The sequence below is a fragment of the Lepus europaeus genome, chromosome 18, assembly GCF_033115175.1.
Source record: "Lepus europaeus isolate LE1 chromosome 18, mLepTim1.pri, whole genome shotgun sequence".
Lineage (NCBI taxonomy): Eukaryota > Metazoa > Chordata > Mammalia > Lagomorpha > Leporidae > Lepus > Lepus europaeus.
Window position 1 is genome coordinate 4,959,563 of NC_084844.1, and position 27,789 is coordinate 4,987,351.

The following is a 27,789-nucleotide window of genomic DNA, read 5'->3' on the forward strand; positions in this document are numbered from 1 at the left end:
CTTCCGACTCCAGGCTGGCACCTCTGGGCCCTGGACAGATGGACAGGGCAGAGCCATGCAGTAGCAAAGTCTTTTATTAAGTGCAGAAGAGAGGCCGGACCTTGCCGTGCTGGTCCCTGCTCTTTGGTTATAAAAGGGTGTACGTCCAGAGGCTGGGGGAGGCAGTGAGAGGGCCTTCTGCCCCCTTCACGCCTCCCACTCCCTGCTCTGTGGCCAGAGGCGCTGGCACAGTAGCAGAGTGGGCATCGTGGAGGGGGCGCGGGCTCCAGGCCGCTGCAGGTCGGCATCAGGTGTGGAAGAACTGCTGGTCCACCTGGGTGCTGAGGCTCCCGCTCGTGGTCAGTGTCCGGCTCACAAACTCCTGGGTCACGTGCCGGGTGAGGGAGCTGCTTGTTTCCAGATGCTGGGACCCCAGGGTCAGGCCATCTGCAGGGAAGACAGAACGGCGGGTCCCTGCCCCTCTCCCCCGAATGCTCTCAGGAGAGCCCCGGTCCCCTGCCCCCTGGTAACTCACCCATCAGGAAAGGCTCGGTGGTGCTGGTGTGGGTGGTGGTGACACTGCTGTATTCGCCTTGCTGCGGGTGTTGGAAGAGCCCGGCGTGGCTGCCCAGCTGAGGGAAGGGGCCTGGAGTGGGCAGATCAGCCGGTCGGCAGGTCAGGGGACAGCCTCGGAGGAGGCCTGGCGAGCGAGGTGGTGGGGGCGAGGTGGGGCGGCCCCCTACCTCCATCCTGGGACTCGATGGTGATGATACCCTCACGCTCCGGCCCGAAGCCCTCGGTGGTCTTGGCCTGCACCTTGAACTTGTAAGGCACGTTCTCGCTGAGACCCGGCACCGTCAGCCGGCTCTCGGGGTTGTCTCCATCTACCTGGAACGTGGTGGCTGGCCCTGCGCCGGGAACACGCCTTCAGCCTCCACACCCCTTCTCCTCCGCCCCTCCCCAGCCTCTCCTGCCTGTGGGGAGGGCAGCACCTCCTCCGTGGGCCATCTCACAGGTCACCAGGTAGCCGAGGATATTTCCGTTGGGCCTCCGTGGCCGCTCCCAGCTCAGCTGCAATGAGTCTGGGCTCAGGGCCGTGAACACCAGCGGGCCTGGGGCACTGGGGGTGCTCAGAGTGAATGCGGAACCTGGGGGCAGCAGAGGGAGAATGTCGGGGTTGGGGGGCGTGGGCACAGTGGGGGCCGCTGTGGACGGAGGGGTGGGAGAGGCAGCTCACCTGGCAGGGGGCAGAGTGGGCTCTGCGGGTGCACCTGCGACTCGATGGTGATGACCCCCTCGCGCTCTCGGCCCCAGCCCTCCTGGCTCTGGGCCCGCACGCGGAACACGTAGGAGTGGTTGGGCAGGAGATCCTCCACCACCACAGAGGTCTGGCCAGGGTTGGTGATGTGGAGCCGATGCAGCTCCCCTGTGGGGCAGGGAGAAGGCGGGCCACAGAGCGGCGTCACCCCCACCCTGCAGCCCTGGGACCTGATGCTCCTATTCCCTGGGCTGCCATCGAGGTCTGGTCACCCACCCAGGATTGGCTGTGGCTGGGGGATGGGATGGGATGGTTGGCGGTTCAGGCTGTGCAGTGCCTGCCAGGTTTGGGGCAGCTCCTTAGCCAGGGGCCTGGGCCATGCTGTTTGGAATATCTGCCCAAAGAAATACCATTCCCAGCCCCCGCCGGCATCCCTTGTAGCAGAAAGCCCAGGTCTCTAGTAGGATGGTGAGGGCAAGTGTAGCAGAGGGGATGACCGAAGAGAGGCCGGGGAGAGGGTGGAAGGGGCCCCAGCACATCGCAGGGGACTTGGGTGGACTCCCGACGGGGCAGCCAGGCCTCACCGCCGGTCAGCAGCTGGTACTCCACGCTGTAGCCCAGCAGTGCGCGCTCGCACTGTGGCTCCTGCCAGCTCACTTTCAGAGACGTGGGCCCCAGGGCCGAGAACACCAGGCGGGTGGGTGTGTCAGGCACACTGGCAGTCAGGCGGGACTCTGGGGATAGGAGGCTACAGTCGGTGCCGGCCCAAGTCAGTGGTGCCCCCTCCCTTGGCTGGCGCTGGCCAGGCAGCTGGCTCATCCTGCAGCACCTGTGCGTCCTGGGTGGGTGCAAGCCCTGCCCCCACCCCATTCCCTGCTCAGCACCCAGGAAAGGAGCCTGTGTGCGTTAGGCATCAGCGGATGCAGGCGGGCAGGTGGTTAGCTCCTGTGGGCAGGCAGGGCTCCGGATGGAATGGAGAGTGTGGCGGTGGTTGTGATGGGTGACCGGCTGACAGGTGGAGCAGAACAGCCGTGGAGAGCCAAGGTGGCCGCCCCTGCACTACCTGGGCCCCAGGAGGGCGCTGCCGGCTGCGCGGCCAGGATTATAGAGTCCCGGGAGCCCCTGGAGGGGAGGCGCCCCTTCATCTGAGCTCGGCTCCAGGACCCCAGGGCCCAGGACAGCGGGAGCCTGCTCCTCCCGTGTTCCCAGATGGGAGGGAGGCCTAGGGCAGGACGAAACAAGAGTGAGAGGGACTGGGACACTGGCCAGGGCCTCCAGGAGCTGGAAGAGAGGGAGGGAGGGCTGGTGGGCAGGGCAGGGCAGGGCAGGGCAGGGCTGGTGGCGGCGCTCACCGTGGGAAGAGAGGGAGCCGAGGGTGGAGTAGTCGCGGGGCAGTGTGGCCGAGTGGGAGTGCTCGGTGCGGGTGAGTGAGTGGTAGTCGCGGGTGAGGGTGGAGGTCGCGCTGTGCACGCTCCGTGGCAGGTGGGGGCTCAGGTGGGTCCCGTAGCTGCTGCTGGCGGTGGTCATCCTGTGCAGGGAGTTGGCGCTGCCTGGGAAGGCAAAGTCCATCCGGCCGTTCACCAGGTGCTCTGTGGGGTGAGAGTTGTGGCCGGGTCAGGCCCGCACCAGCTCCGGAGCCCCCACCCTCTCTGGTTGGTGGGGGGGCTCGGTGTGAACGCGCCAGCCTCCCCCTAACACCAGGGACAAGGGCTCTGTGGAGGCGTCCGAGGAGCTGTGCAGAGTCCCCTTGGCCCGTGTCCACCACCGCCGTGGGCGGCGTGAGCGCAGCCAGCCCCACCCTGGACAGGCTTTCTGCGGGGGGGGGGGGGACTCTGAAGTCCAAACCCCCCCCCCAGCTGGGCATGCGCCGTGTTGGGCTCACTGTCCCCAGGGGCTCCTGCCTTGGCGGGACCCCAGAGGCCCGCAGGGTCTGCCTAGGTGCGGTTGCGGGCGCGAGGGACTCAGTGTGTGCGGGGTGGGGCGCGGCCGGACAGCCCCGTCACCTCCGGCGGGCCGGGGGCCGCCCTCCCCGTCCGCGCCCCCCTCGGCGGCGTCGGAGGAGCGCCCGCTGCTGGCCGACAGGCGCGGGATGAGCTCCGGGGGCAGCCGCCACGTGACGCGCCGCAGGTCCAGCTGCTCCCCGAGCGCGGGCTCCACGTTCCAGCCGCCGCCGCCTTGGGAACAACGAAGGGCCGCGTTGGCACGGCCGGGGGGCGCTGGGGGCGGCGGCGCCCAGGGGGGCCGGGCGGGGGCGCCCAGGAGGCCGGGGCGGGGGGGCCGGCGCGTCCGGGAGGGGGACAGGGCCGGGGGGCGCTGGAGGCGGCGGCGCCGAGGAGGCGAGGGGGGGGGGGGCGGTGCGTGCGTGCGCGCACCGCAGAGGGAACCCTCGGCCCGCTCGAGACCCTCGAGGTGGGCGAGCGCAGCCTGGCTCTGGACCTGCCGGGAGGGTTGGAGGGAGGCGCCTGGCCCGCGTCACCGGCTGGGAGGTCTCCCACGGACACAAAAATGGGGCACAGCTGTGCCCCTCCGCGGGAAGTGGGGGTGGGGGACGGGTTCCCATTTCACAAGCCAGAAGACACACAGAGCGAGCCAGCCGGAGCTAGGGCCGAGCCCGCAGCACACTCAGTGGACCTCCAAGATGCACAGCCTGTGAGCGTCTGTCCCCCCAACCCCCCCCCCCCCCCCCCGGCACACACAGACCTGCACGCGCACTGTGTCAGCTTGGTCCCTTCGGCCCACCTGGCACCGTGACACGGGCTGCACGGATGCCTGGCTGAGGCTGGCGAAGGCCTGCAGCCTTGGTCTGTGTGCCCAGCAGCCGCCAGGCCCGTTGCCATCTGGACACCAGGGACAGCCCCCCGCCTCTCGCCGCAGCCACTCACCAGTGTCATCGGAGACGCTGGGCCTCTGGCTCCCGGCGGGCGAGCGCAGCACGTCGTCGCTGTACATCAGGAAGCTCTCGTAGTCCTCCCCGCCCTGGGCGTCCACAATGGGGATGTCTGGGATGATGGGGACTGCGGGGTGGCAGGAGGTGAGCCAGGGCCCCCCCGGCTGAGCCCCCTCCCCGTGCGCACCCTGCACGCCCCTGCCCACCGCTCACTGGACATGGGCCGCGTGGGCTGGGTGGCCAGGTTGATGATGGCCTCACGCTCAGGCCCCCAGCCGGCGCCGTTGCGGGCCTTCACCGTGTACCGGTATGGCTGGGACTCCCGCAGGTTCTCGATGAGCAGCATGCGGCTCTTGGGGCTGTCCACCAGCACTTTCTTCATGGGCCCGATGGGTCCTAGGGCAGGGAGGGCGCTTCAGGGGGCCACCAGGCTGCAGCCCGGTCCCAGCCCCACCTCTGACATCTGTCACCACGCAACCCACCCCGGGCGACCCGCAGTTGCTGGCCGCTTTGCTGAGTCAGGGGCCCTGCGGCACCCCGACAGACAGGCGGGCGGTCCCACCTCCGAGGTGCCCCCGCCTTGAGCCCAGGTGAGGGTGCTCACGGGATGTCGCCCTCTGCCCACTGTTGACACCAAACCCTGAAACGTGTGCTGGGGAAGCAGACGCTTCCAGAGGTCTGTGGCCTCAGGGAGGCGAAGTCTGGGGGCCAGCGAGGCTTGTGACAGCTGGCGGTGAGGTTCACGGCCAGCACCCCGGGTTAGCCGGGAGGGGGAGGCCAGGCGCTGTCCTGATTCAATGTTTAGCAGTGTGGGCGCAGCCTTGGGGGAGTGGAGGGCCAGGACCCCGGCTGCATGAGCGGGAGACTCAGAAAAGCAAAGGTGACACGAGAGGCCCCCCGCCACACACGTTTCCAGGGGCCCCAGAGCAGGGGCTGGAGCAGCAGCTGAGCCCGACGTCCACGCCCAGCCGGCTATACTGGAGAAGCACTGGCACTGGGCGCCCCGAGGCCCCAGGGGCGTCTCCCGCTGTCACGCCGGGGGCTGCTCTGGCCTACCCCCTCACACCTCTGTCAGCTGCAGGCACAGGGGAAGAGGGGCGCCCTCTACAGCCCAGACGCCCCTGGGCGGGGGGGGCTGCCCAGCTCATTCCCTGAGCCAGCAGGCTGGAGCCAGGGGCTGAAGCCACGGGGGATGACTGTGCATCGGGACTCGCGTCACTCTTGGGTTAAAGGCCCGGGCAGAGGAGACCACCAGGTAGAGGTCCACAGATGGACTGGAATGAGCTCAGCCAGCCAAGGGCATGGGTGCAGGGAAGGCTTGGCTGGCCCCAGCCCTGCCAGTCGCCTGGAGAGTGTGGGCCCCACACAGATTCCTGTCTCCAGGAGGCGTGGGGGTAGTGAGCTCCCCATCTCTGGGAGCAAGCAAGCAGAATGGAAGGTGTGGGACGTCCCTGTGCCGGCTGGAGCTGGTTTCTCTTAAGTGTTCTCATCTTTGACCTCCCCCGCAGGACTGGAAAAGGGCCCTCACACCCCAGCAGGTGCTCTGGCCCAGGGCTGCCCGGTGGAAACTGGTGAGAAGGAGCCACCCAGCTGTGTTACCTGGATGGGGAGCGCCCCTGGCTGGCGACCTCATGTACACAAAGAGCCTCACCCACCGCTAGGAGCCCAGCCCCAGGTGGAGACCCGAGCGGCACCTCAGTGCCGTCTGCTGACCTGGACTGGTGTGGCCTGCACGGCCGGCCCAGGCAGGACCCAGGACCCCGGGCCTCCCTGCAGGCCCCTGCCCGCCCCCCCCCCCCCAGCTGCTGTCCTTACGGTTGTCCTCGTTGACCAGGCCGTAGCAGACCTCGTAGGCTGTGATCTCGCCGTTGGTCTCTGCGGGCTCAGCCCAGCTCAGCTGGGTCACCGTGGAGGAGACGACGTTGAACGCCAGGCGCCCCGGCTCACTGGGCACTGCGGGGAGCGGCCGTGGAGCATGGTCAGGGGCAGGGACAGGCGGGACACGGCGGCACCCTGGGGGGCTGGGGACACGCCTCACCTTCCTGTTGGGTGCGGCAGGACACCAGGGAGCTGTAGGGGCCCTCGCCCTGCGCCCCGTAGGCGCACACCTTCATGTCGTAGTCGCAGTACGGGTAGAGGTTGGTGAGCTCCACCGAGGGCGCCTTGCTGTCCAGCAGGTGAGCGTCGGACTCGGGGTCACCCTGGATCCAGTACTTGACCTGCTCGGGGAGGGGCACCGGTCAGCGCCACAGCCGCTCTCCCTGCTCCGGGGGACGCATAGCGTCACGGCCACCCTGCCCAGACCAGGCCCTGAGGCCCCAGGGTTGGGTGGTTGCGCCGTTCACCCAGCAGGAAGAGGGGTGACCGTCTGTGAGACTCAGGTGGGGGGCTTCCCTCTTCCCTGAGCACAGGTTTAGGGGCACACCTGGGCTTCCTTCTGCCCACCTGTGCTTGGACCCCTCTCCCTGAAGGCGCCCCTCTGCAGGGTGGTGGCTGCCAGGCCTCCCCAGGCACGAGTCTGTATCCGTTGCCCCAACCTTACCCGGTAGCCCAATGGTTTGCCAGGAGGGGGCAGCCAGTTGAAATGGATCTTCCGAGACCCAGCGGCCTTGGCATTGGGGTTCTGTGGGGCGCCCAGGTCACCGCGAGATGGCGGGGATGACAGGGTCTGACTCACGAAGTCCCGGTCCAGTTCGTCTAGTAGTGGGTCAGGGTGGGGGCAGGCTCAGACACCACTCACCACCAGGGGGCGCCAGAGACTCAAACACCCAAAGGCCCCATCCAGAGAGACAGACACCTGCCACCTGCAGAGGGCGCCAGTCTTCCTCCTTTCTCAGACAACTATTCCACACACCTGCTCCCGGGCCATTTCCACCCCTCCCCTGAGCTCTCTCTCCTCTTAGGGGTGGGCTCACCCCTTCCAGGAACGCCTCCGTGAGGCTGAAACAAGGGCTAGGGTCTAATGGCTGACTCCCGCCCCCCAGCTGGCCACAAAGTTGCCAGATAAAATGCAGGAGGCCACTGGACATTTGGGTTGCAGACACAGACTGGACACGTCTCCCAGGAGACGTCTATACCAGGTGCTGCACGGGACACACGCGTGCACTCCACGTGTGCATTACTGTGGGGAATTCAAGGTCCACTGGGCCTCCTGTGTTGGGATTTGCCAAGCCCGGCAGCCCTGGCCGGCCCTCCCTCTCCACCTGCCTAAGCCCACCCCAGGCTCTGCCCACCTCGGTCCCTGATGACGACCGTGGCCGACTGGGGCTGGCCCAGGCGGGCCCCGAACTTGGGGTTGCTGAGTTGGATGTTGAAGCGTCGGGTCTGACGGCCCCGCAGGAGGGAGTCCATCTCCTGCAGCTCCAGGAGCTTCACCTGCAGCTCCTTCCAGGTCTCCCCGGGGTGGAACAGCAGCTCGCCCTCCACGGGGACATAGTCCTGGAGCAGCAAGGGGTCAGGGTCAGAGCAGGGATGGGGTCGGGGGGGAGGCGGCTCAGCGTGGGAGCCTTTCAAGGGGGGGACACACGGCGTCCCGGCCACCTGCTCCGTGCCGACCCCAGGGACACTGCAGACACCGTGCCGTCCCATGTGGACAGGGGTGACTCCCGTCGCACCTCCTGCGTGTCAGGCACTCACGCTAATCCGTCTCCAGAAGAGCAGGAGAGGAGGTACAAGTCCCGTCACCCCACCATAGCGATGCGGAAACGGGTCCCGCAGAGCTTCGGAAATTTGCCCAAGTTCGCACAGGTGGCTGCGTGAGCCAGAATTTGAGCCAAAACACAGAGCAGGCCACGGGGATGTGCAGAGGCCAAACCTGGCAGGCAGGCGGCCCTGGGGAGCTGGGCTCTGCAGGCCCCATCCTGGAAGGAGGGGGTCATCGTGGCTCGGAAGTGTGGAGTCCTGCCCAGCCCGAGGCCCTCCCGGTGGGTGGGGGCGCTTCCATCGGCTCCAGCTTTCTTCTTTCATTTTTAATAAAAATTCTTTTATATATTTGAAAGATGGAAAGTGAGAGGCATCTTGCACCCACAATAGCCAGATGAGAGCCAGGAGCTGAGGTCCATTTGGGTCTCCCACATGGATGGCAGTGGCAGGAAGATGGGTGGAAAGTGGAGCCAGAACTCGAACCTAAGGACTACGATATGGGATGCAGGCAACCCAAGTGGCATCTTGACCGCTGAACCAAACTCCTGCCCCCATCTCCTCGTCTTGGAGCTTGCCTTGAGCTCCATGGATGTGCAGGTGCATGGTGTGGGAGGAAAAGGTGCTCTCACAAAAGGCCACTAGGGGGCGCTGGCGCTGTGGCGTAGCAGGTGACCCCACCACCTGCAGGGCCTGCATCCTCTATGGGCTCCAGTTCACATCCTGGTTGCTCCACTTCCCATCCAGCTCTCTGCTGTGGCCCGGGAAAGCAGCAGAGGATGGCCCAAGTGCTTGGGCCCCTGCACCCACGTGGGAGACCTGGATGAAGTTCCTGGCTTTGGCCTGGCCCAGCCCTGGCCGTTGTGGCCATTTGGGGAATGCATCAGCGGATGGAAGATCAATTATCTCTCCGTCTCTCTCCCCCCGCCCCGGCTCTGTGTAGTTCTTTCAAGTAAATAAATAAACATTTTTGAAAAGGCCACGAGGTGGCGCTGCAGCCTAAGATTTCAATTCCAGGCACAGCCAGGCAGGCCTGGGCACAAGAGGCCCGCGGTACAAAGAAACCACAGAAGGTTCCGTGAGCAACTCCCGTGGACAGTTTCAACACGCCAGGGTCCCAGCAGAAGGGGCCGGGAACTGTTCTACGCTAAAGAAGACTTTAGACAGACAAAATGCAATCCCAGGTGTCGACTGGTTCCTGGACTGGGGAAAAAGCTACAAAGGCCATTGTTGTGCGAGAGTAGTCGGGGTGGCGGCTCTTAGCGGCCAAGTTCTGGACCCGGTTCTGCAGAAGGGCTCCAGGCCCAGGCGATGCCGGCCCTGACTTGGAATAGCTCAGCAAACAAGAAGTGCGTACGTGTGTGTCAGTGCACACGCGCACAGCTGTTTGCGTCTACACAGATGTCCGCGTCTACACAGCCCTCTATACACGGGCACGGCACGGAGTTTGTGGGAATGGAAAGAAAAGGTTTAGAGGCTGGGCACTTGGCACCGTGGCCATGACTCGATGCCCACATCACAGCGCCGGGTTTGAGTCCCAGTTCCGTATCCGATTCCTCCGATCCGGGAGGGTCCCTATACAGGTGGGAGCCTGGGTTGAGGTTTGGGCTCCTGGCTTTGCCCCGACCCAGCTCAGGCTGTTGTGGGCATTTGGAGAGTGAACCAGCAAAGGAAGATCTCTCTCTCTGTCTCTCTGGCCTTTCAGATAAAAATGAAAATAGTTTTTTTTTTTTTTTAAAGATAGTTTGTGTAGGAAAATTTGAAAGCCATACCTATGCATATAGATATCCATATATGGGTGGGGGGGGAGAGAGAACAGGTGAATCCATGGAAAGCTGCAATGGGTACTAATTTCATTAGTCTTCCCATTTTTCTGTATTTTGGAAGGTTTTTTTTTTTTTTTTTGGACAGGCAGAGTGGACAGTGAGAGAGAGAGACAGAGAGAAAGGTCTTCCTTTGCCGTTGGTTCACCCTCCATTGGCCGCCGCAGCTTGCGCGCTGTGGCCGGTGCACTGCGCTGATCTGAAGGCAGGAGCCAGGTGCTTCTTCTGGTCTCCCATGGGGTGCAGGGCCCAAGCACTTGGGCCATCCTCTATTGCCTTCCCGGGCCACAGCAGAGAGCTGGCCTGGAAGAGGGGCAACAGGGACAGAATCTGGTGCCCCAACCGGGACTAGAACCCGGTGTGCCAGTGCCACAAGGAAGTTTGTTTTGAAAATGAGACAATAAAAATGCTTTTAAAAAACTGGCACTGTGGCATAGTGGGTAAAATTACAATCCCTTATGGCTGCCAGTGCTGGCATCCCATGTGGGCGTCAGTTCGAGTCCTGGCTGCTCCACTTCTGATCCAGCTCTCTGCTATGGCCTGGGAAAGCAGTGGAAGATGGTCCAAGTCCTTGGGCCCCTGCACCCATGTGAGAGACCTGGACGAAGCTCCTAGCTCCTGGCTTCAGATCAGCCCAGCTCCGTTGCGGCCATCTGGGGAGTGAACCAACAGATGGAAGATCTCTCTCTCTCTGCCTCTCCTCTCTCTGTGTAACTCTGATTTTCAAATAAATAAATAAATCTTTTTTTTAAAAAAAGTACTTATGAAATACATGAAGTTTGTCTTCCTTAAATAAAAGGTTTCTCGGGGGGGGGAATATTCTGAGTTTATAATTTGGTGATACATTCAGAATTAAAACCTAAAACCCTGTAAACAAAACCAAGCGTGTGCTCCACGGGGCTCTGGCTGCTCCTGATACTGGACTCAAGGGAAACCAGCAGGCCAGGCGACAGCCCCTGGGGACCCAGTCCAGGGACACAGAACGGCTGTCCCAGCCCAAGAAGCCGGAGCCCCCAGGACTGGGGCGTCTGGGGATTGCATTTCTCCATGAAAGGGTGAGCTCCCCTGGGGGTCCTGGGTTGTCAGAGAGAGGGGCAGGAACGGTTGGGGCAGGAGCAGGGTACAACCCCCCTGGTCTGAGTCCCTGGCAGCAATGGGGCCTCCCCCAGGGTGTCACTTGCACTTTGCACAAGGGAGACACCCCTGCCACGGGGGCAGAAGCAGCTGGCACGTCCTTGCGAGGCCAGCCAGGGACAACACCTGCAACCGGCAACAGGCAGCTGCCGTGTCCTGTGAAATCCCATGGGGCGCCCCTGACCCCATGGTGTCACCCCTGACCCCGTGGGGCACCCCTGACCCCGTGGCATCACCCCTGACCCCGTGGGGCACCCTGACCCCGTGGCATCACCCCTGACCCTATGGGGCACCCCTGACCCCGTGGCATCACCCCTGACCCCATGGGGCACCCCTGATCCCGTGCCGTCCCCCCTGACTCCATGGTAGCACCTTACCCGGTTGCCTTTTGCCGTGCCGTCCTGCGTGCGATACGACACCTGGGACTTGCCGCTGTCCACGGTGCGCCGGATGACAGGGACACGGGCCACCTGCTCCCCCCGGCTGACCAGGTACTCGGGCTGCTCGAAGGCCACCACCCCACTGGCTGCAAGGAGCCCCGGGCGGTCAGCATTCAGGGGAGCCGGCTCCCTACCCCTCCTCCCACAGCCCTGGGGGGAGGCTGAGGATGGGGATGGAAAATTCTTCCAGAAAAAGCCAGGGGGGCCGAAACAAAGCATCCACAGCCATCCTGGGGGGGTGGGGTGGGGAGGGGCCCAAGCCCAGGCAGGGAGGGGCCCAAGCCGCTGGGGGAGGAGCAGGTGGGAAGGGGCAGGGGCCAGAGGGGTCCCCTGGCCGCTGGGGGCACCATGATCAGTTTCTTGGGTGTCCTTGGCCAGAAGCCTTGCTAATCCCTCCTCTGGACACAGAACGGGGGACAGCGCGGGGTGACCCCTTATGACGCTGACAGAAGCGCCCACTTCCTGGGCACCCAGGGCCAGGATCCAGAACAGCCACTCCTTACCGGAGCCTGCGCCCGTGGCGTCCCGCAGACACAGGTACCCGGCCACTCGGCCGGCTTCAGCGCCAGCCCCGCCCCCGGCCCACCTTGCTCCTTGATCACCGTGATGTTCACCAGGCGGCGGCCCAGGGTGGCCGTGCCCGCGGCGACGTCGATGGCCTCCACCAGCAGCTGCTTCTCGTCGTCGTCCTCAGGCCGCATGAACAGGGGCACCCGCACGTCCACCAGCTCCACGCCCTCCTGGAACTCCACCATGCCCCGGGCGTCTGGCGGGGGCAGGGCGGGGCGGTCAGGCGAGGGCCGTGGCCGTCGGGGTGGGGAGCGCGCGGGGAGCTGCCCACCTACCCTGCTCGGCAGTGAGGGTGTAGTAGCCGCGGGCCACCTTCAGCTCGTGGAAGGCTCCCTGCTCCACCTGCTTCTCTGTCAGCTTCAGCAGAGCCGGCTTGACCGAGCGCGGCGCCATCAGCACTGTGTCCACGATGGTGTGGTCTTGCCTGGGGGGGGGGGACCAGGTGGGGGAGGGGCCACGCTGGCACCTTCTGCCCGACTGGGGTTTCAGAGTCCTTGCCAGCCCCCCTCCCTCGCTCTGCACCCTCGGGACCTCATCTGCGGGATGGGAACAGCCATGGCGCCTGTCTCCCCAGGGTGGGTGCACTGCCTGCCCCCCAGGCACGCTGTGTGGAGGGCCTCACACATCCCAGAAGGGCCAGGATTTGGGGTGCAGCTTTGTGGCCTGCTGGTGCCCACAGGTTCAGGTTTTGCTTATTTCTGGGGTGGGGGCTGCTGCATGGTAAGTGCTCCCCTGGGGTGGGGGGAGTTTGAAGGACAGGACGTGGGAGGGGGAGGGACTAACCTGTGACAGGTGCATGGGGCCCTCTCTCCCTTCCTATGGGGCTGGGGCAGGTTTGGGGCTGGGAGCAGGGAGGCGGGGGCAACTTCAACTCACTTTTTCCCGGCGTTGGGCTGCTGCCTGTGGGAGAGAGAGAGGCTCAGCCAGACGTTCCTTGCTGGGGGGAGGGGCCCTGATCTCTTGGCGTCACTCCTCAACCCCACTAGGGCCCTGGAGACCCGGTTTGGGGCTGGTGGGGCCCAGCACAGCCAAGCTGCCCCCCCAGCCCGGGGTACCCAGGACTCACCGGAACTTGGTCTGCTGGAGCTTGTGTGCACCTGGGATCTGTCTGTACACCTCGTTCAGCTGCCAGGCAAGGTGCGGGCAGTGAGCTGGGCCCAGGGAAGCCGGGTGGGCTTTCTACCCAGAGGCCCTTGCAAGGCTGGCTTGGGGGGAGAGGGGGCGGGCAGGCCCATGGGGGTCCTGAGACCCACACTCTGTTGCCACCCCAAGTCTGGAATCAGTCAGGCACACATCCAAAGCGCCGTATCTCCTGGCCAGAAAGTCCCGGTTCCATAGCAGCTGCCCTGCCCCTGCCCCACCCCAGCCCCACCATGGCACCCACGCCCGCCGTGCCGCCCGGCAGCTCCGGTCCTCACATTCTCCTCCACTTCCTGGCGCAGCTGGGCGCACTCCCGCGTGTCCGGCTTCAGCAGGTTCTCGGTGCAGAGACGGGCGAGACGCAGGGACAGTCCGTACGGCACTGGGGTGGGGAGGGGGAGCGCAGGTGTGGTCAGGGCTATGCACAGCACAGCGGGCACCGCAGGGCAGACCTCCCCGCCCCCTGCAGCCACGCTAGCACAGGGGAGGGCCGGCAGCAGGGCCTCAAGCTGTGGCACCATCAGGAAGGGGGCCAGGGAGGCGGGGCCTGAGCTTGCACCCTGGACGGGACAGGTGCCACCCACCGCAGACCCGGGAGGAGCTCCCCAAGGCCATTGCCCAGAGCGGCGGCGGCAGCCCCGCCTCACCCGGCTCGCTGGGGTTGGTGCTGGCCGTGTGGGTGGCGAGCCCGGGCCGCTGCACGTTGTTGGTGATCTTCCAGCGGACGGTGTCCCGCCCTTTGAGGTTTCCGCTGCGCAGCATGGGCGTGTCCAGGTGGTCGGAGGCCATGAGGTTCTCCCGCAGCAGGTAGTGGTCTTCCTTGAAGCCCACCATGTGGCCTGCGGGGCAGGGACCTCAGGGCAGGGCCCCCAGAGCCTGCCAGCCACACCCTCCCAGGTGGGACCTCACCCACCCAGCCAGCCCCCTCCCCTCCGCCCCGGCTCTGGAGAGAGCACCCAGGGCCCCCTGTACCTCGGTTGCAGCAGGGGAGAAGGGCCAGGCAGGCCTAGGAGAAGAGTGGGCGGGGCGAGGGCGGTGAGCCCCTCCAGCCGGCAGCCCCCACCCCTATGCCAATGCTCCAGAGCCTCCCCAGGGGCAGAGATAGGGCCATGAGGCCAGGGTGGGCACAGAGGGTGAGTGGGCACAGGGTTCCCAAAATGTGGAACTCCAGAAGCCCCGCCAGATGCTCCGTGGGGGAAAGGTTCCGTGGCCAAACCCCTTCCGGAAGTGCCAAATTGGTGTCTCAGACATGTCTGACCACACACACTGGGGGCGGCCGCAGGTGCTGCCTCTGCCCCTACAACCCAGCATTCCCTGCAGTGCTGTCTGCCTAGCCTCCCTGCCTCTGCTCTGTTCCCCTCCCCCTAAACTACCCCCACCCCACCCCCAGCCCCAAGACTGTCAGCTGCACCAGCAAGTGGGCCGGAGAACTTTATGTGACTTAACATCGCCACTTTCAGAGGTCTGTTCCAACAAACCCATTTTATGGACGAGGAAACCGAGGCATCAAATAACCTGTCCATGGAGTCTGCAGCCTCTGGGGAGCCGGCTGCAGGGGTGGGGGGCCTGGGGGGGCTCACCTTGCAGCAAGCACAATACTTCCAGCAGAGCAGTAGCAGCAAGGCCAGCAGCGGCAGCAGGAGGATGAGCAGGGGGATGAGCCACCAGTAGGTGCCGGGCGGGCAGTCTGCGGGAAGGCAGAGGAGGGAGGCGCTGCCCACCCACCTGCCCCCCGCCCCCTCCCCCGGGTGCCCAGGCCTCCTGCAGCCCCCGGCCCACTCACCCTTCTTCCTATGCACCAGGACGGTGCTGTTGGGCCCGGGGGTGCCGTCGCCCTCCACGGTGTAGCTGTAGCTACAGTCGTCGTCCTCGTCACGGAAGGAGCAGTACCCGATCACGTCTTCCGCTGCACCCAGACACAGTCAGCGGGCCCCGACTGCACCCCTGCACCCGGGAGCCCCACAGGGCCTGGGGCCCGCCTCGGGGGAGACGGTGCATCCCCAGCATGCTGTGTGCGCCCACCACGGAGCCCCGCGCCTCCTGCCCTAGATCCTTAGAGGTCCTTGCTGGCCTCAGTGTGCCCCGCCCAGCTCTGGGAGCTCTGTCTGGATGGTGTGACCTCAACCCAGATCTGACTTCAAGCCCCCTGCCCAGATGCTTCCGCCCCACCCCTGCTCCCCACCCCCCTACCTCTCTTAAGCTCATCCACCATCTTGACCTTGAAGCTGCACTCCTCGCACGTCCGCCCCTTCTTCGCCCCCGTGCCCCAGGCCTGGCACTGCACGCAGGAGCGCAGGTCCTCACAGAGGCCCAGGGGGATCTGGGCGGGCAGAGGAGCAGGTGGGCACTGTGCTGGGGGGGCAGCTGCCAGGCCCTGCTTCCCAACCTCGTGCCCTCCTGCCCACCCTGCCTGCGCCCACGCCCCAGCGACCCCAGCCTCACCAGCGAGTAGTTGATCTCACAGATGGTGTCCGTGTACAGCGACTGCTGGTGGCAGTGGCAGCGGCCACACTCGCAGTAGCCACGCCCGTTACAGATACCCTGGGGCAGAAGGGGCACCAGTGAGCTGGCTGTGCCCAGCGCTGTCCGCTCCCCTCCCCACTGCCCATCACGAATCCTCTGACTGGGGCTCACGCTGCTGTCCACACCGCCTGCCCCGTGCCCAGGCCTACCCCGTGGCTGTCAATGCACGTGGCGTTGCTGAGGGGACAGTCACAGCTGGGGCCCGTCCAACCGGGCTCGCACACACACTGGCCCATGGAGCAGCGGCCTCGGTCTGCAGGTGGGCAGGGAAGGGAGAGGACGGACGGCCGCATCAGCACGCGCGCCCCAGGCTGCCCACCAGCCAGGGAACGGAGCCGTGGGCGCTGGGCTGCTCCCAGCCCAAGGCAAAGGGCGCCTCTCCCTCACTCTTCTGGACTCGTTCTCCCCTCCCCTGCCGTCCACTGTGCAGCTAGAGTGACCGTCCCAAAACAAACCACCAATCACACGGCTCCCTGTTTAAGAACCTCTGCTGGGTCCTGGCCAACGCAATAAGGTAAGAAAAAGAAACCAAATGTGTGACTATCAGAAAACAAGAAATAAAGCTGTTTTAGTTCTATCTTTTGACTTGTTATTTCTACAGATAAATCATTAGGTTTCATAAATGACCTCAGCAGCACCACCCTCTCCTCCTCTCTCCCACGCCCGGGACCCACCGTCTGCTCTCCTCTGGGCGTGCCCGGCTTTCCCTCCTGTCCCTCTGAGCACCGCTCTGGCCCGGACAGCCCAAGGGAGGAACCAACGGGCAGAAGCGAGAATGGAGGAGAGGCCCAGGTCGGGCTTGGGGGCGAGCACACAGTGGAGGCCATGACAAGTGGACTTGCACCATGCCCCCTTCTCCACTCCGCTACCCAGCCTTCCCTGCGCCCCTGAGCTGGGTTCTCACGGTCCCGGCCAGACTATGCACTCCCAATCTGAGCCCAACCTTTGTGCTCGGCCCTGTGGGTGGATGGACTCACCCCAGCTCTAGGCCCTGCTGCATCTCCAGAGAGCAAGGGCTGCCGATCACTAAGGGTTGAGCTGGTGGGACCCCCGCCAAGACAGGGCAGTGGGTGGCACAGACCCAAGCTGCCAAGAAGACTCTTAGGGGCTCCAGGGTCTTAAAGGAAGGGAAGGGTGGGCATTTGGCGTCGCGGTTAAGGTGCCCTTGTCTTGCACAGAGCCTGGGTTCCATGCAACCCCAGGTCCTGACTCCAGCTTTCTCTAATGCAGGAAGCAGCAGGTGACTGCTCAAGTCGCTGGGTCCCTGCCACCCATGTGGGAGACCTGGATTGAGCTTCTGGCCCCGAGAGAGTCTGGGCCTGACCGCTGGCCTGGTTCTCCCCGCCAGCGGCCGTGCTTACCATTGCACAGCACCCCGGAGGTGCGGGGACACTGCACGTTGTCGTACTCGCAGAACTGGCCCTCGTAGCGGCCCTCGCCGTAGCACACGCAGCGGCCACACTGGCACTCGCCGCGGCCCGAGCACGGCTTGTCCTCGCCGTCCCGTAGGCAGGGCTCGATGTCGCTCAGTGAGCCCGTGGCGCAGGTGCAGGTGCTGCCGCTCCTGAGGGAGGAACCGGTCACGGCCACGGTCACGGCCACGGCCCGGGAGGAAGCTGGGAACTCTATGGGCCCAGGCACTCTGAGCCTCAGTGCCGCAGTCCCTCGTCACCAGGGCCCCTTCCTTGCTGCTTGCTGGCCTCGTCACAGCAGGCTGCCGGGCGGCTGGAGCTCCACAGCCCTCCCTGCCCCCACTCAGGAGGGAATGCGTGTGCCTGGGTCACCACACTCAAGAAACCAGAGGCATGGAATGGGAAGGAAGTCTCCCTCCTGTACCTGTCTCCCACACCCCAGGCCCCCAGACCACCCCAACAGCAACCACCCCTGCCTATCTCCCAGAGGTGCTGCATTTACCACCACCCAGCGCCGAGTTAGGGTCCAAGTGAAGCTGAAAATAGAGTAGTGGAAAACCCACCGAACACACCTAACCTAGCAAACATCCTACCTGCCCACATCACCCCCATCCTGCCCACATCACCCCTAACCTCCCACATCACACCCCAACCAGCCCACATCACCCCCAACCTGCCTACATCATCCCCAACCTGCCCACATCACCCCCCAACCTACCCACATCACCCCAACCTACCCACATCACCCCCAACCTTCCCACATCACCCCCACCTGCCCACATCACCCCACCCGCCCAGTGTCACCCCTAACCTCCCACATCACCCCCCTACTTGCCCACATCACCCCCACCTGCCCACATCACCCCACCTGCCCAGCGTCACCCTTAGCCTGGCTGAAGCAGATGTCTGACTGCTAACGCTCTGGCCCAATCCTAGAGAGAAGCCCCGAGTCGAATGTTCGTGGGCCCAGGACCATCCATATACCAAGTGCCTGAAGCGGATTCACCCAGTGACTGGGTGTGCCCCAGCCCCAGCGGGCACACAAGGCGCGCCGAGGTCAGGGGCCTGCTGGGACATCCCAGGTGCCTGGCTCCCTGGCTGCACTCACCAGCCCTCATTGCACACACAGTGGCCACACATGAAGTCTCCGTGGAAGTCGCAGCGCGCCGACTGCACCTCCTTCTCCTGCAACGAGACGTTGAATAGACTGGGGTGGACAGGCCACCTGTCATGGCCGCTGCCCCGGGGAGGGGTGGCCCCAGGCCCTGGGACCGGGCTCGGTCCTCCGTGCCACCCGGCAGGGCCAGGCCGTACCAGCTCACAAGCGCACGTATCACAGATGATGCCCACGTCCATGCGGAGCCCGTCGGAGAAGGAGGGCTTCAGGTGCATGTTTCCTCTCTGGTCCTCTTCGGGCAGCTGACACACGTGCTTCCCATCCACGTCCTCCACCGCCCGCAGCTGCACGAGGTACGTGCCCTGCAGGGCCCCCCCGCGGTGAGCAGAGGCAGGTGCAGCTCACGGGCGAGGGGGTCTTCCGGGGTGACCGAACCGTCTCATTGGCCTGTTTACCCTCCAGGCACTCCCCGTGCGGATGAGGCTCTGGAACACCTGCCCCGCTCACCCAGGGGTGGCCTGGGAGGGACCTGCCTGACTCCAGGGCGCATGCTGTCCACCACTGCTTCAGACAGCGCCGCCCTGGCGGGGCTGTACCCGTGTCCCTGCGCCCCAAGAGACGTACCACCTCCCCCCGCCGGATGTGGAAGGACCCAGTCTTTGTCTTCTGGAACATCTTGGAGGTGACCTCTGTCCGCAGGCCTCGGGGGCTGTCCAGGGCTCGGATGTCCAGGTTGGAGCGGATGCGCTGAGGGAAGGCGGCAGTCAGTGGGCTGGGGGAGCTGGGGCACCTTGGCCTGGCCTGGCCCTGCTCCAAGCCCTGCCGGCCATGGGCAACTGGCGTGGTGTGGCTGGGTGTGGGGCTCACAATGCCAGCGCCTGCCGGTGACTGTCCCACCTGGGTGGGCTCCCTAGGGACGGCTAGAGACCCTTTCTCACCAACCCCCCCCTCCTGAGGTCTTCAAAAAGTTCACCGAAAAAAATGATTATGGAAAAATTAAAAAAAAAAAAAAACTATGCAAAGATTCCAAAACCGGGGGCATTATGATAACTGTATCTTTGGACTGCATTTCCCATGAGCCTTTGGAATCGCCTGTGTCTCTCAGCTGTGACACAGCAGCCCACCCGGCCCCGCACACTCACGTTGAAGGCTTCCTCCAGCAGCTCCACGATGTTGGACGAGTCCTCCTGCAGCACCCCCAGCGAGGACACGGGGAAATACGTGTGCAGCTTCTGTGGAGGGGAAGCCACGCACTCAGCACCTCCTTGGGTCTGGGCGAGCGTCTGGGATTAGCCCCACTTTGAAGACGGGGAAACTGAGGCCAGGAAGCTGCTGGTGTGTCCAGAGCCTGCTCTTGTCCACCCCCCGACCGCTCGGGGACCAGGCTGGCGGGTGGGCATGGGATCTTCCCTTCCCACCAGGGACGGCCTGGGGGCCCCAAAAGCTTCAGGGATGGAGGAGAGAAGGTGGAAGGAAGTTCCACACGCCCCCTCCCTGCCCCGCCCGCCTCTGGCACAGCAGGGCCGGGCCCCCCGCACCTCGTAGTAGCTGTAGGAGTAGTTGGTGACAGCGAAGATTGGGATGATGTTGTGTTTGGCGAGCAGGCGCACGAGGGTGGGCACGGACGGGTAGTCCTGGCTCCCGTACTGGGTGTAGGTGCCCGTGGCGTCCAGGTGGCACTTCTCGTCATTGCGGTTCATGATCCCAGCCAGGACGTTGGCCCCGTCGGCCTCGTAGTGGAAGGCCGACTCGGTGGAAAACACCAGCAGGTGGGTGCTGTCGGGGCGCCAGCCGATGGCTCTCTGGGGAAGGCAGGGAGGGGCGGGCCATGCAGCAGGCTACCTGCCGAGGAGCGCTGAGGGTGGGTCCCTCCACGGGGCTGGGTGGAAGCCACGGGATTAACAGGCAGAGGGACACGTGCACACATGTGTGATGGTGTCAAAACCAGAGGCCAGCGGCGGGGGAAGGGGCAACGCATGCAGCATCCGTGCACACAGTGAACTCTGCAGGCTCTGGGCTACTCTGCAAGTATGTGGGTTTTTTAAAGATTTATTTTACAGAGCCGGCGCCGCGGCTCACTTGGCTAATCCTCCATCAGCATCCCATATGGGTGCCAGTTTCTAGTCCTGGTTGCTCCTCTTCCAGTCCAGCTCTCTGCTGTGGCCCGGGAAGGCAGTGGAGGATGGCCCAAATGCTTGGGTGTCTGCACCCGCGTGGGAGACCAGGAGGAAGCACCTGGCTCCTGGCTTTGGATCGGCGCAGCACCGATCCATAGCGGCCATTTGAGGGGTGAACCAACGGAAGGATGACCTTCTTCTCTGTCTCTCTCTCACTGTCTAGCTCTGCCTGTCTAAAAAAAAAAAAAAGGAAAAAAGAAAAAAGATTTATTTTACTTATTTGAAAGACAGAGTTACAGAAAGAAGTAGAGCCAGAGAGAAAGAGAGAGAGAGGGCTTCCATTCCGCTGGTTCACTCTCCAGATGACCGCAACAGCCAGAGCTGAGCTGATCTGAAGTCAGGAGCCAGGAGCTTCTTCCGGGTCTCCCACGTGGGTGCAGGGGCCCAAGGACTTGGGCCATCTTCTACTGCTTTCCTAGGCCATAGCAGGGAGCTGGATCAGAAGTGGAGCAGCTGGGACTAGAACCAGTGCCCATATGGGATGCTGCACTGCAGGCTGGGGCTTTAACCTACTGCGCTGGCCCCACAAGTATGTTTCAACTGCATAGGAAAATGTACACAATGTTAAATGCCAAAGGCTGGCTAAATAGGTACAGCCGGAGCTGGCATTGTGGTGCAGCAAATTAACTCTCCACTCGCAATGCCAGCATCCCACACCGGAGTGTTGGTTCAAGTCTCGGCTGCTCCACTTCCAATCCAGCTCCCTGCTAACGCTCCTGGAAAAGCAGCAGACCTTGGCCCGAGTGCTTGGGCCCCTGCACCCACGTGGGAGACCCGGATGCTGTTCCTGGCTCCTGGCTTCAGCTCTGGGAGATATCTGGGCAGTGAACCAGCAGATGGACAATCTCTCTCTCTCTCTGTCTCTCTGTGTCACTCTGCCTTTCAATAAATAAATCTTAAAAAAAAAAATAGGTACAGCAGTACACTGCAAGATTTTAGAAATATATGGAATGACTTGGAAAACTATTACAAGAGAAAATGTAGTGAAAAACAAACGGTAAATTTCCGAGTAGAAACTACACGGATTGCACCGTGTAAAATAAGGAAATGGAGTAAGATTCGCAGGTAGCTGACAGGGGATGGCTGTTTGATGGTGGGAAATGAAGGGCAACTTCTCTTCTTTGTTTTCTAAATTGTCTGTAAAATGGACTTTTTTTTTTTTTTTTTTTTGCCAGGCAGTTAGACAGTGAGAGAGAGAGACAGAGAGAGAGCGTTATAGACAGTGAGAGAGAGAGACACAGAGAGAAAGGTCTTCCTTCCATTGGTTCACCCCCCAAATGGCCGCTACGGCCAGCGCGCTATGCTGATCTGAAGCCAGAAGCCAGGGGCCACCTCCTGGTCTCCCATGTGGGTGCAGGGCCCAAGGACCTGGGCCATCCTCCTCTGCACTCCCGGGCCACAGCAGAGAGCTGGACTGGAAGAGGAGCAACTGAGACAGAATCTGGTGCCCTGACCGGGACTAGAATCCAGTGTGCCGGCGCCGCAGGCAAAGGATTAGCCTAGTGAGCCGCGGCGCCGGATGACGTTGTTTTGATGTACACATAAAGCAAGTGGCCAGTTCAGCCGCCCAGCTCAGCTGGGTCCTGGGAGATTGGTTGGCAGGCTGGCCTCAGGGCAATGAAGAAGATTCCAGAACCCTACGGCACGTCTGCCTCACTGGCCAATACAAATGCAGGCTGTGACTGCTCAGGTGGGCTCCTCCGCCATGGAGCTTCTGAGCAGGGGCCACGCAGAGGGGCCGGGGACCGGGGTCTCCGAGCCTGGCGGGGCAGGCTGGTGGGTAGCTCACACGCGGCTGGGCTCACCGTGCACACAGCCGTCTGCACGATGGCGTCAAAGCCGCCCTCCGGGGCGTCCAGGTTGCCCGAGATCCGCTCTCCCTGCAGTTTGTCCCGGAACTCATCCGCGTCCTTGGTCAGGCTGATGACGTTCTTGAAGGAGAATGGAGGGTCACTGTTGGGCCAGGGCTCCTTCAACCTGCGCGGAGGTGGGCAGGAGGGCGAGCGTCAGGACAGGGAGGCTGGACATGCCCCGGGGGCCGCCACTCAGGTGACAGAGGAGGTGGCCCACATCGTCACTCACTTCTCAGGCCTCATGTCCGTCTGTGGGACGCTGACTTTGTCCACGAACTTGCCAAAGCCGATGGTGTAGTCACTGGTGAGCTTGCTCAGGACCTGGGCTGGGCATCAACAGGACAGAGAGGGGACAGCTGCACCCCAGCACCCCAACACGGACAGGGAGGAGGAGGAGGGAGAAGGGCTGTCTCTGGTTAACGCTTTGTGTGCAAGCATCTGTGTGCAGGGCTGAGATCAAACACAGGTGCCCGCCAGGCCTGGGCCTGCCCTCAAGTCCCAAGGCCTGGTCCCCCCCACCCCGAGAATGGGGGCTTGGGGAGCCCTCAGATGTGCTGTCTCGCCCTGTGGGATGGGTGCAGCCGTCCTGAGCCCCGGCCTCCCAGCAGCTGCCCTGCCAGCAGGCCGAGGGCTCCTCCCGCGCTGCCCTGTGTGGCCCACGCTCGCCCGGCTGTACCCAGGTTCGACCCCATCTGCTTGAGGTTGTCCAGATCGTCGGACATGGAGTTGGAGAAGTCCATGAGGATGTACAGGTCCACGGGGCTCTCCAGGGGCTCGAAGACTTGAAGCTCAAAGTGCCTCTCCTCGCCGGGCCGCAGCCGGATGTACATGCCCTGGGGGGACACCTGGCTGCGCCGCAGCTCCGTGTCGATCTGGCTCTCCTGCACCCAGGGGAGGCGACAGAGGGCTGGAGGGCCACTCTGAGGCCCTGGGGACTCCCCCCAGACCAGCCCCTCTGTGAACATGGGCAGCGCCCCACAGCCACAAGCCCCATCCCCAGGCACCTCTGTGATCTGGAAGCTGCTCTCCATGATCACCACACTGCCCTGCCGGCAGCCAGCCGCCAGCAGCTCGGCCGGGGTGTTGCAGCGCCGCTCTGTGAACATCTGGCCAGAAGCAGATGTGGTCAGCAGGGGGCAGCGTCCATCCCCCGCCCCACCCCACCCATCCCAACCTCAGATGCACTCCTGACCCTTGCCTCTCCTATACCCAGCCGTCCCAGGGTGGGGCGGAGGGTGTGGCAGAGGTGGACTTGGCCAGAGCCACGGAAGGGGTGTGGCCAGGCAGGCACCTGCGCCTGCGCGATGGCCTAGGCTGACCCCAGCCGGCAGCTGCCCACCTCATCCGTGCAGTAGGCGCAGTCCTTGTCCACACGGATGCACTCTGTGCAGCTCTTCACCTGGGCCTTCTTGCAGCGGTTGGCTGGGGGCGGGGGAGGGGCAGACACATGGGGAGGGGTCCCAGCAGGGGCGGGGAAGGGGTAGGCACATGAAGAGGGGTCCCAGCAGGGCCCCGGGTCCTTCCCGCCTGCATCCTCCCCAGGGAGGGGTGGGGGCTCTCTCCCAATTTTACACAGGAGGAAGGAGAGGCCTCGGGCTCTGTGGTCTGTCTCAGGTAGCACTGCTAGGAACCAGCAGAGCCAGCTCGCAAACCTGGAACCTTGCGTCCATGTCCAGAGGGGAGGCCCGGGGTGCTGAGCCAGGTTCTCCGGCTGACCTCCCTGGCCACGCCCCTTGTCCCTAACTGTCTCCCCCATCACAACTCGTGTTTTCCAGTCCCAGAATCCTCCCCGGCTCTCTGAGCTCCTCTGGGACTCATATTCCTGGTGTCTAACACAAGGCCCAGCACACAGTAGGTCCTCAGGAAATGAATGTGGTTACCTGGATTCCTCTTGGTCTACTCAGTTAAAAATCACAGTAAGGACCTACTATGTGCGCCCAGCATGCGCACAGTAGGTGGTCTCCGAGGTCCCAGACGATGTACTGGAGGGGAAGTCCTGAAGTGCAGGATTTGCTGTTTCCCCCGCTGTAATATCCCCAGCATGGTCTATCTCAAGCTTCCGAAACCACCTCAACTGACGCTGAGTATGCAGGCGCTGGCTCAAGCCAATTGCCCACGAGGACGCTCAGAGAGCAGGGACACTGGCCTCTCTCCCCTCCCATTCCCACAAGCGTTGCACCCTCTTGGAGGCCCCGACACCTCCTGGGAGGCACTCAGTCCTCCGCCGTCCTCAGACCCCCCTTCCTCCCCGGCTCCCGGCCAGCCTGTCACGATGCCCCCTCTGCGGGGCACGGAGTTCTACCTTCTCCAGCCCTGGAGGGGCGCCGGGGTCGGCTGTTGGACGGCTGAGAGTGAGAGGGCAGTGCCTCTTGCCCGAGGGGCTGCAGGGGACTCACCCATGTCCCCGGGGAGGCAGGCGCTCAGCAGGGCTGCCAGCAGCAGCCTGGCCCACGGGCTGGGACGCGGCCTCTCCATCTCCTCCTGCAGAACAGGACAGCTGACACGTGGTGCCTCTACCTGGTGCCTGGCCGGGGCTGTCAGCTCCCAGGACCCCCGCAATGCTCCACGGGAGAGCCCACGCCAGCCAGTCCCACTGCACAGGTGTGGAGGCCGAGGCCCGAGTGTTCCAGTGGTTAGCACGGCCAGCGGGGCTCCTGCCTCCTGTCGCCTCCACTGCTTGCCCCCCGCCCTGCCGTTCCTGCCTCTGGCCCCCAGAGACTCCCCAGCCCTACACCCTGCCTGGGAAAGCCCTTTCTGGCCTCTGGGGACCCTGGGCCTCCGGGGCCAATTCTGCTTTGCCTCTCAGAACCCAGTGGGCCTGAGAGGGTCCCCTCCGTCCTGGCCCACCAGCCTGGGGCCCAAGGGTGAGCAGCTGCCCAGGGCTGGGCTCTGCTCTGCCTCTCTAGCCATGGGGTCTGAACCCCCTGCCTCTCACCCCACCTCCACCTGCCCCAGGGCTGAGTTTCTGGGGGCCCTGAGCAATCCTCCTGCTCCCACACACTGAGACAGCCAGCCCAGGACCCCGTCACTCTTGGCCTCACTATCAAACCCCTCTCAGCTCATTAGCAAGCTCCAAGGCAGCCCCAGGCAGCCTGGGGGCCTTTCCAAAGCTGAGCAGCCTGGTGCCTCCGGGAGGAGAGAAGCTGGCAGCCCACGGGGCCCCCCAGGCCTGCAGAGCCCAGGGCCAAGGCCATGAGCCTCAGACTTCCCAGTGGCCCAACCTGGAGCTGTGCCCGCCAGCTCTCCTCTCCCTAAACCTTTCTCAGCCCCTGGCCTGGGAGAGTGAGGGCAGCCCCAGAGCCAGGGCTTGGGGGTGGGGGGCTGAGGTCCCTACAGGGCTGCAGAGGCCCTGCCTGGGTGGAGGGCAGAAAGGCACAGTCCCCTCCCTCGGAGGACGGACCCCCCCACCCCCCCAGGAGGCCACTAGCAGCTTCGGGCACTTCCACAGGCAGAGCCAGCAGCCTGGGTAGCCCAGCCTCCTGGGGGAAAGGACTTCCTCACAGCCTCGGGGCATGGGCACCACACCCACATGCTACACAATACAGGCCTCCCTGGGGCACCATTAGCCAGGCAGGTGTGGGCACCGGAGGGCCAAGCCCAGCTCTTACTCACCCACCCACATGCACAGGCTGCACACAGTGTACATGACAGCAACATGCACCCCAAACTCCCCAGGACTGTGACTTAATCCACACAGCAGCCCACAGGGGAGAGAGGCTTGTGTGATGCCCACAGCCCAGACAGGAGGGGAGGCACACCAGGCTGGAGGGCTTCCCCACCCTGCAGCCACTGGGCTGCACCAGGGCAATGGGGAAGCTCAACTCCTCTTTAAAACATTTGAACACAGTTGCCTAAATGAGAAACATTTTACATAAAAGTGGATGGGAAGTCGTGGCCACCATGGGCTGGGCGGAGCTCGCAGGACACCCACGCTCCAGGCCGCCCCAGGCTGCCCCAGGCCCCACCGGGCTGCAGGGACTTGGAGGTCCCTGGGGGATGCGACTGCCACGCTGTCCCCCACACAGGGACACACACGTGACCCCCCTGACACAGAGATCTCCATTCCTTCTCCCACCCCCATGGCCGCCCCCCAGCACATCTGCACCTGCCCCCCCCAAACCTCGCTCCTGCTTGCCCATCTCCCTGCCAGGGCCTCCCTCGCCCTCCCTATCAGCTGCTGAGAGCTGCGTGGTGGTCCCTGGCCCCTCGGCCGCTCTGTCACCAGTGGGGAAGCCAGGCCCCAGGAGAAAAACACCCCTGCCCTGCTGTCCCCTCTTGGTCTCTGGGAGGGAGACCCTCTGCCTCGCTTCCAGCTCTGTTGAGGGCAGCAACAGCCATGCCACTTGTGCCCGGTCCTTGTGCTCAGCGAGGCGTGGGGACAGGAGGAGCCCTGTTCCTGCCCGTGGGGGCCATCTGGAGCCCCTGGGCCACATGGGGTCACCCCCGGGGCCAAGCAGGTGGGAAAGGGGCCAGCCCTGGAGGCTGCAGATCTCGGGGCCGCACGGGAAGTGAAGGGAGCCTCCTGGAGGAAGGGTCTGGAGCCAGGGAGAGCAGGCGTGGGCTTGGCCAAGAGGAAAGGCAGGGACCCCCCTCAGCCCAGACGGACAGCGGCACCACACCCAGAAGCCTGTGTTTGCCTGGCAGGGTGCAAACCCCAGAGAGGCCCAGCCCTGCACACCTGCCGGCCCCTGCCTCGGCCCACTGCCCCTGCACACCCAACTCCAGCCACCCCCCACCCAGGGTCTTAGAGGACCCCTTCTCCGGCAGCCCCGGGGCCTCTGCTCCCAACTGCCCCTGGGCACAGCCGGGCAGGCTGGGCACCTGCCCTGGGCAGCACGGAGAGGGAAGCAGGGCCTGCCAGCCTTCAGGAAGGGAAAGACGAAACAAAACCCGACCCGCTGCCCTGCGCGGCTGCCCAGGCTACGGCACTCACTCCTCGCCGGCTCCGGTAGCCCGGGCGGACCCTGGGGGCCGGGGAAGTGCGGATCTGTGCCCTGCGCTGTCCCCGCTCTCCCCAGCCGGCCACTGGACCTACCTCGGCGCGGACTCGCGCGCTCCCCGCCGGCACTGAGCGCTCGGCGGCCGGGGGCTGCAGGCGCTCAAGCGGGCCCGAGGGTCGGGAACGCGGGCTGCGGGCTGCGGGCGGCGGCGGGCGGGAGCGGGCAGCGCTTTATGGGGCGGGCGGCAGGTAGGAAGGAGGCGCTGGTGAGTCAGGAGCGCCGCATTCCTGCGCGCGGCACGCACCTGTCGGGGCAGGAGCCCGGGCGCCGCCGCCTCCGGGCCCGCCCCCCGGAAAGGGCTGCGGCTCCCGCGGCGCCGGCCCCGCGCCCCGACCGGCGGTGGCGGGGGCCGAGGGAGGAGCCGTGTCCTCTCCGTCCAGAGCAGCCCGGGCGCGCGCTCCGGGCTCGGGTGCCCAGGCTGGCTCGGGCCGGGGGCGGCCTCCTAGCCCCGCGCCCTGCAGCCCCCAGCCCCTGAGCTGCGAGCCACGGCGAGGCTTTGCCCCGCCGGCCGACCCGCGCGACGCCACCAATGCGCGCCCCGCCGGCGCCCTCCCCGCTCCAGGGATGGGCCCGGGGCTGCCCCAGGTCCCAGCTCCGCTCTCTCCTGCGCCGGGCCCTCTCGGGCTCCCGCTTCCGCCCCCACGCCGTGTCCGGAGAGAGGTCTGAGCAGGTGGTCGCCTGTGTGCCTGAGCCAGCTACTTACACCTCCTTCCGAAGTGAGTAGTTCCCGTGCAGAGACCACGCGCCGGCGTGGAGCGCACTCAGCGAACTGCGCCAGTCCTTGACAAGCCGAGGCACAGCCGTGAGCCTGCCCGCGGCCCTGTCCCAGGGCAGGCC

General features: G+C 64.5%; 1 protein-coding gene across 2 annotated transcripts; it reads right to left on the reverse strand.

Moving 5' to 3' along the window:
* Positions 1 to 56: 56 nt before the first annotated feature.
* ITGB4 (integrin subunit beta 4) lies at positions 57 to 27,087 on the reverse strand. Of its 2 annotated transcripts, XM_062215704.1 has the most exons (40): positions 26,988 to 27,087; positions 24,349 to 24,433; positions 23,292 to 23,374; positions 22,957 to 23,058; positions 22,629 to 22,833; positions 22,182 to 22,278; positions 21,905 to 22,076; positions 19,461 to 19,724; positions 19,065 to 19,154; positions 18,547 to 18,669; positions 18,120 to 18,284; positions 17,914 to 17,990; positions 16,755 to 16,957; positions 15,543 to 15,646; positions 15,313 to 15,411; positions 15,061 to 15,190; positions 14,654 to 14,776; positions 14,451 to 14,557; positions 13,843 to 13,876; positions 13,518 to 13,709; positions 13,149 to 13,252; positions 12,797 to 12,855; positions 12,607 to 12,630; positions 12,006 to 12,154; positions 11,747 to 11,926; positions 11,098 to 11,246; positions 7,358 to 7,562; positions 6,667 to 6,821; positions 6,163 to 6,343; positions 5,940 to 6,077; positions 4,338 to 4,520; positions 4,120 to 4,251; positions 2,590 to 2,826; positions 2,301 to 2,459; positions 1,822 to 1,971; positions 1,217 to 1,405; positions 972 to 1,127; positions 723 to 887; positions 515 to 625; positions 57 to 426 (listed from the first exon to the last, which is right to left on the reverse strand). In XM_062215704.1, the coding sequence occupies exons 2-40, from the start codon at positions 24,425 to 24,427 to the stop codon at positions 287 to 289; spliced, it is 5,415 nt and encodes a 1,804-aa protein (XP_062071688.1). In that variant the 5' UTR covers positions 24,428 to 24,433; positions 26,988 to 27,087; the 3' UTR covers positions 57 to 286. The 2 variants fall into 2 exon arrangements, with proteins under 2 accessions (XP_062071688.1, XP_062071689.1); XM_062215705.1 differs by lacking the exon at positions 2,301 to 2,459.
* Positions 27,088 to 27,789: the final 702 nt, after the last annotated feature.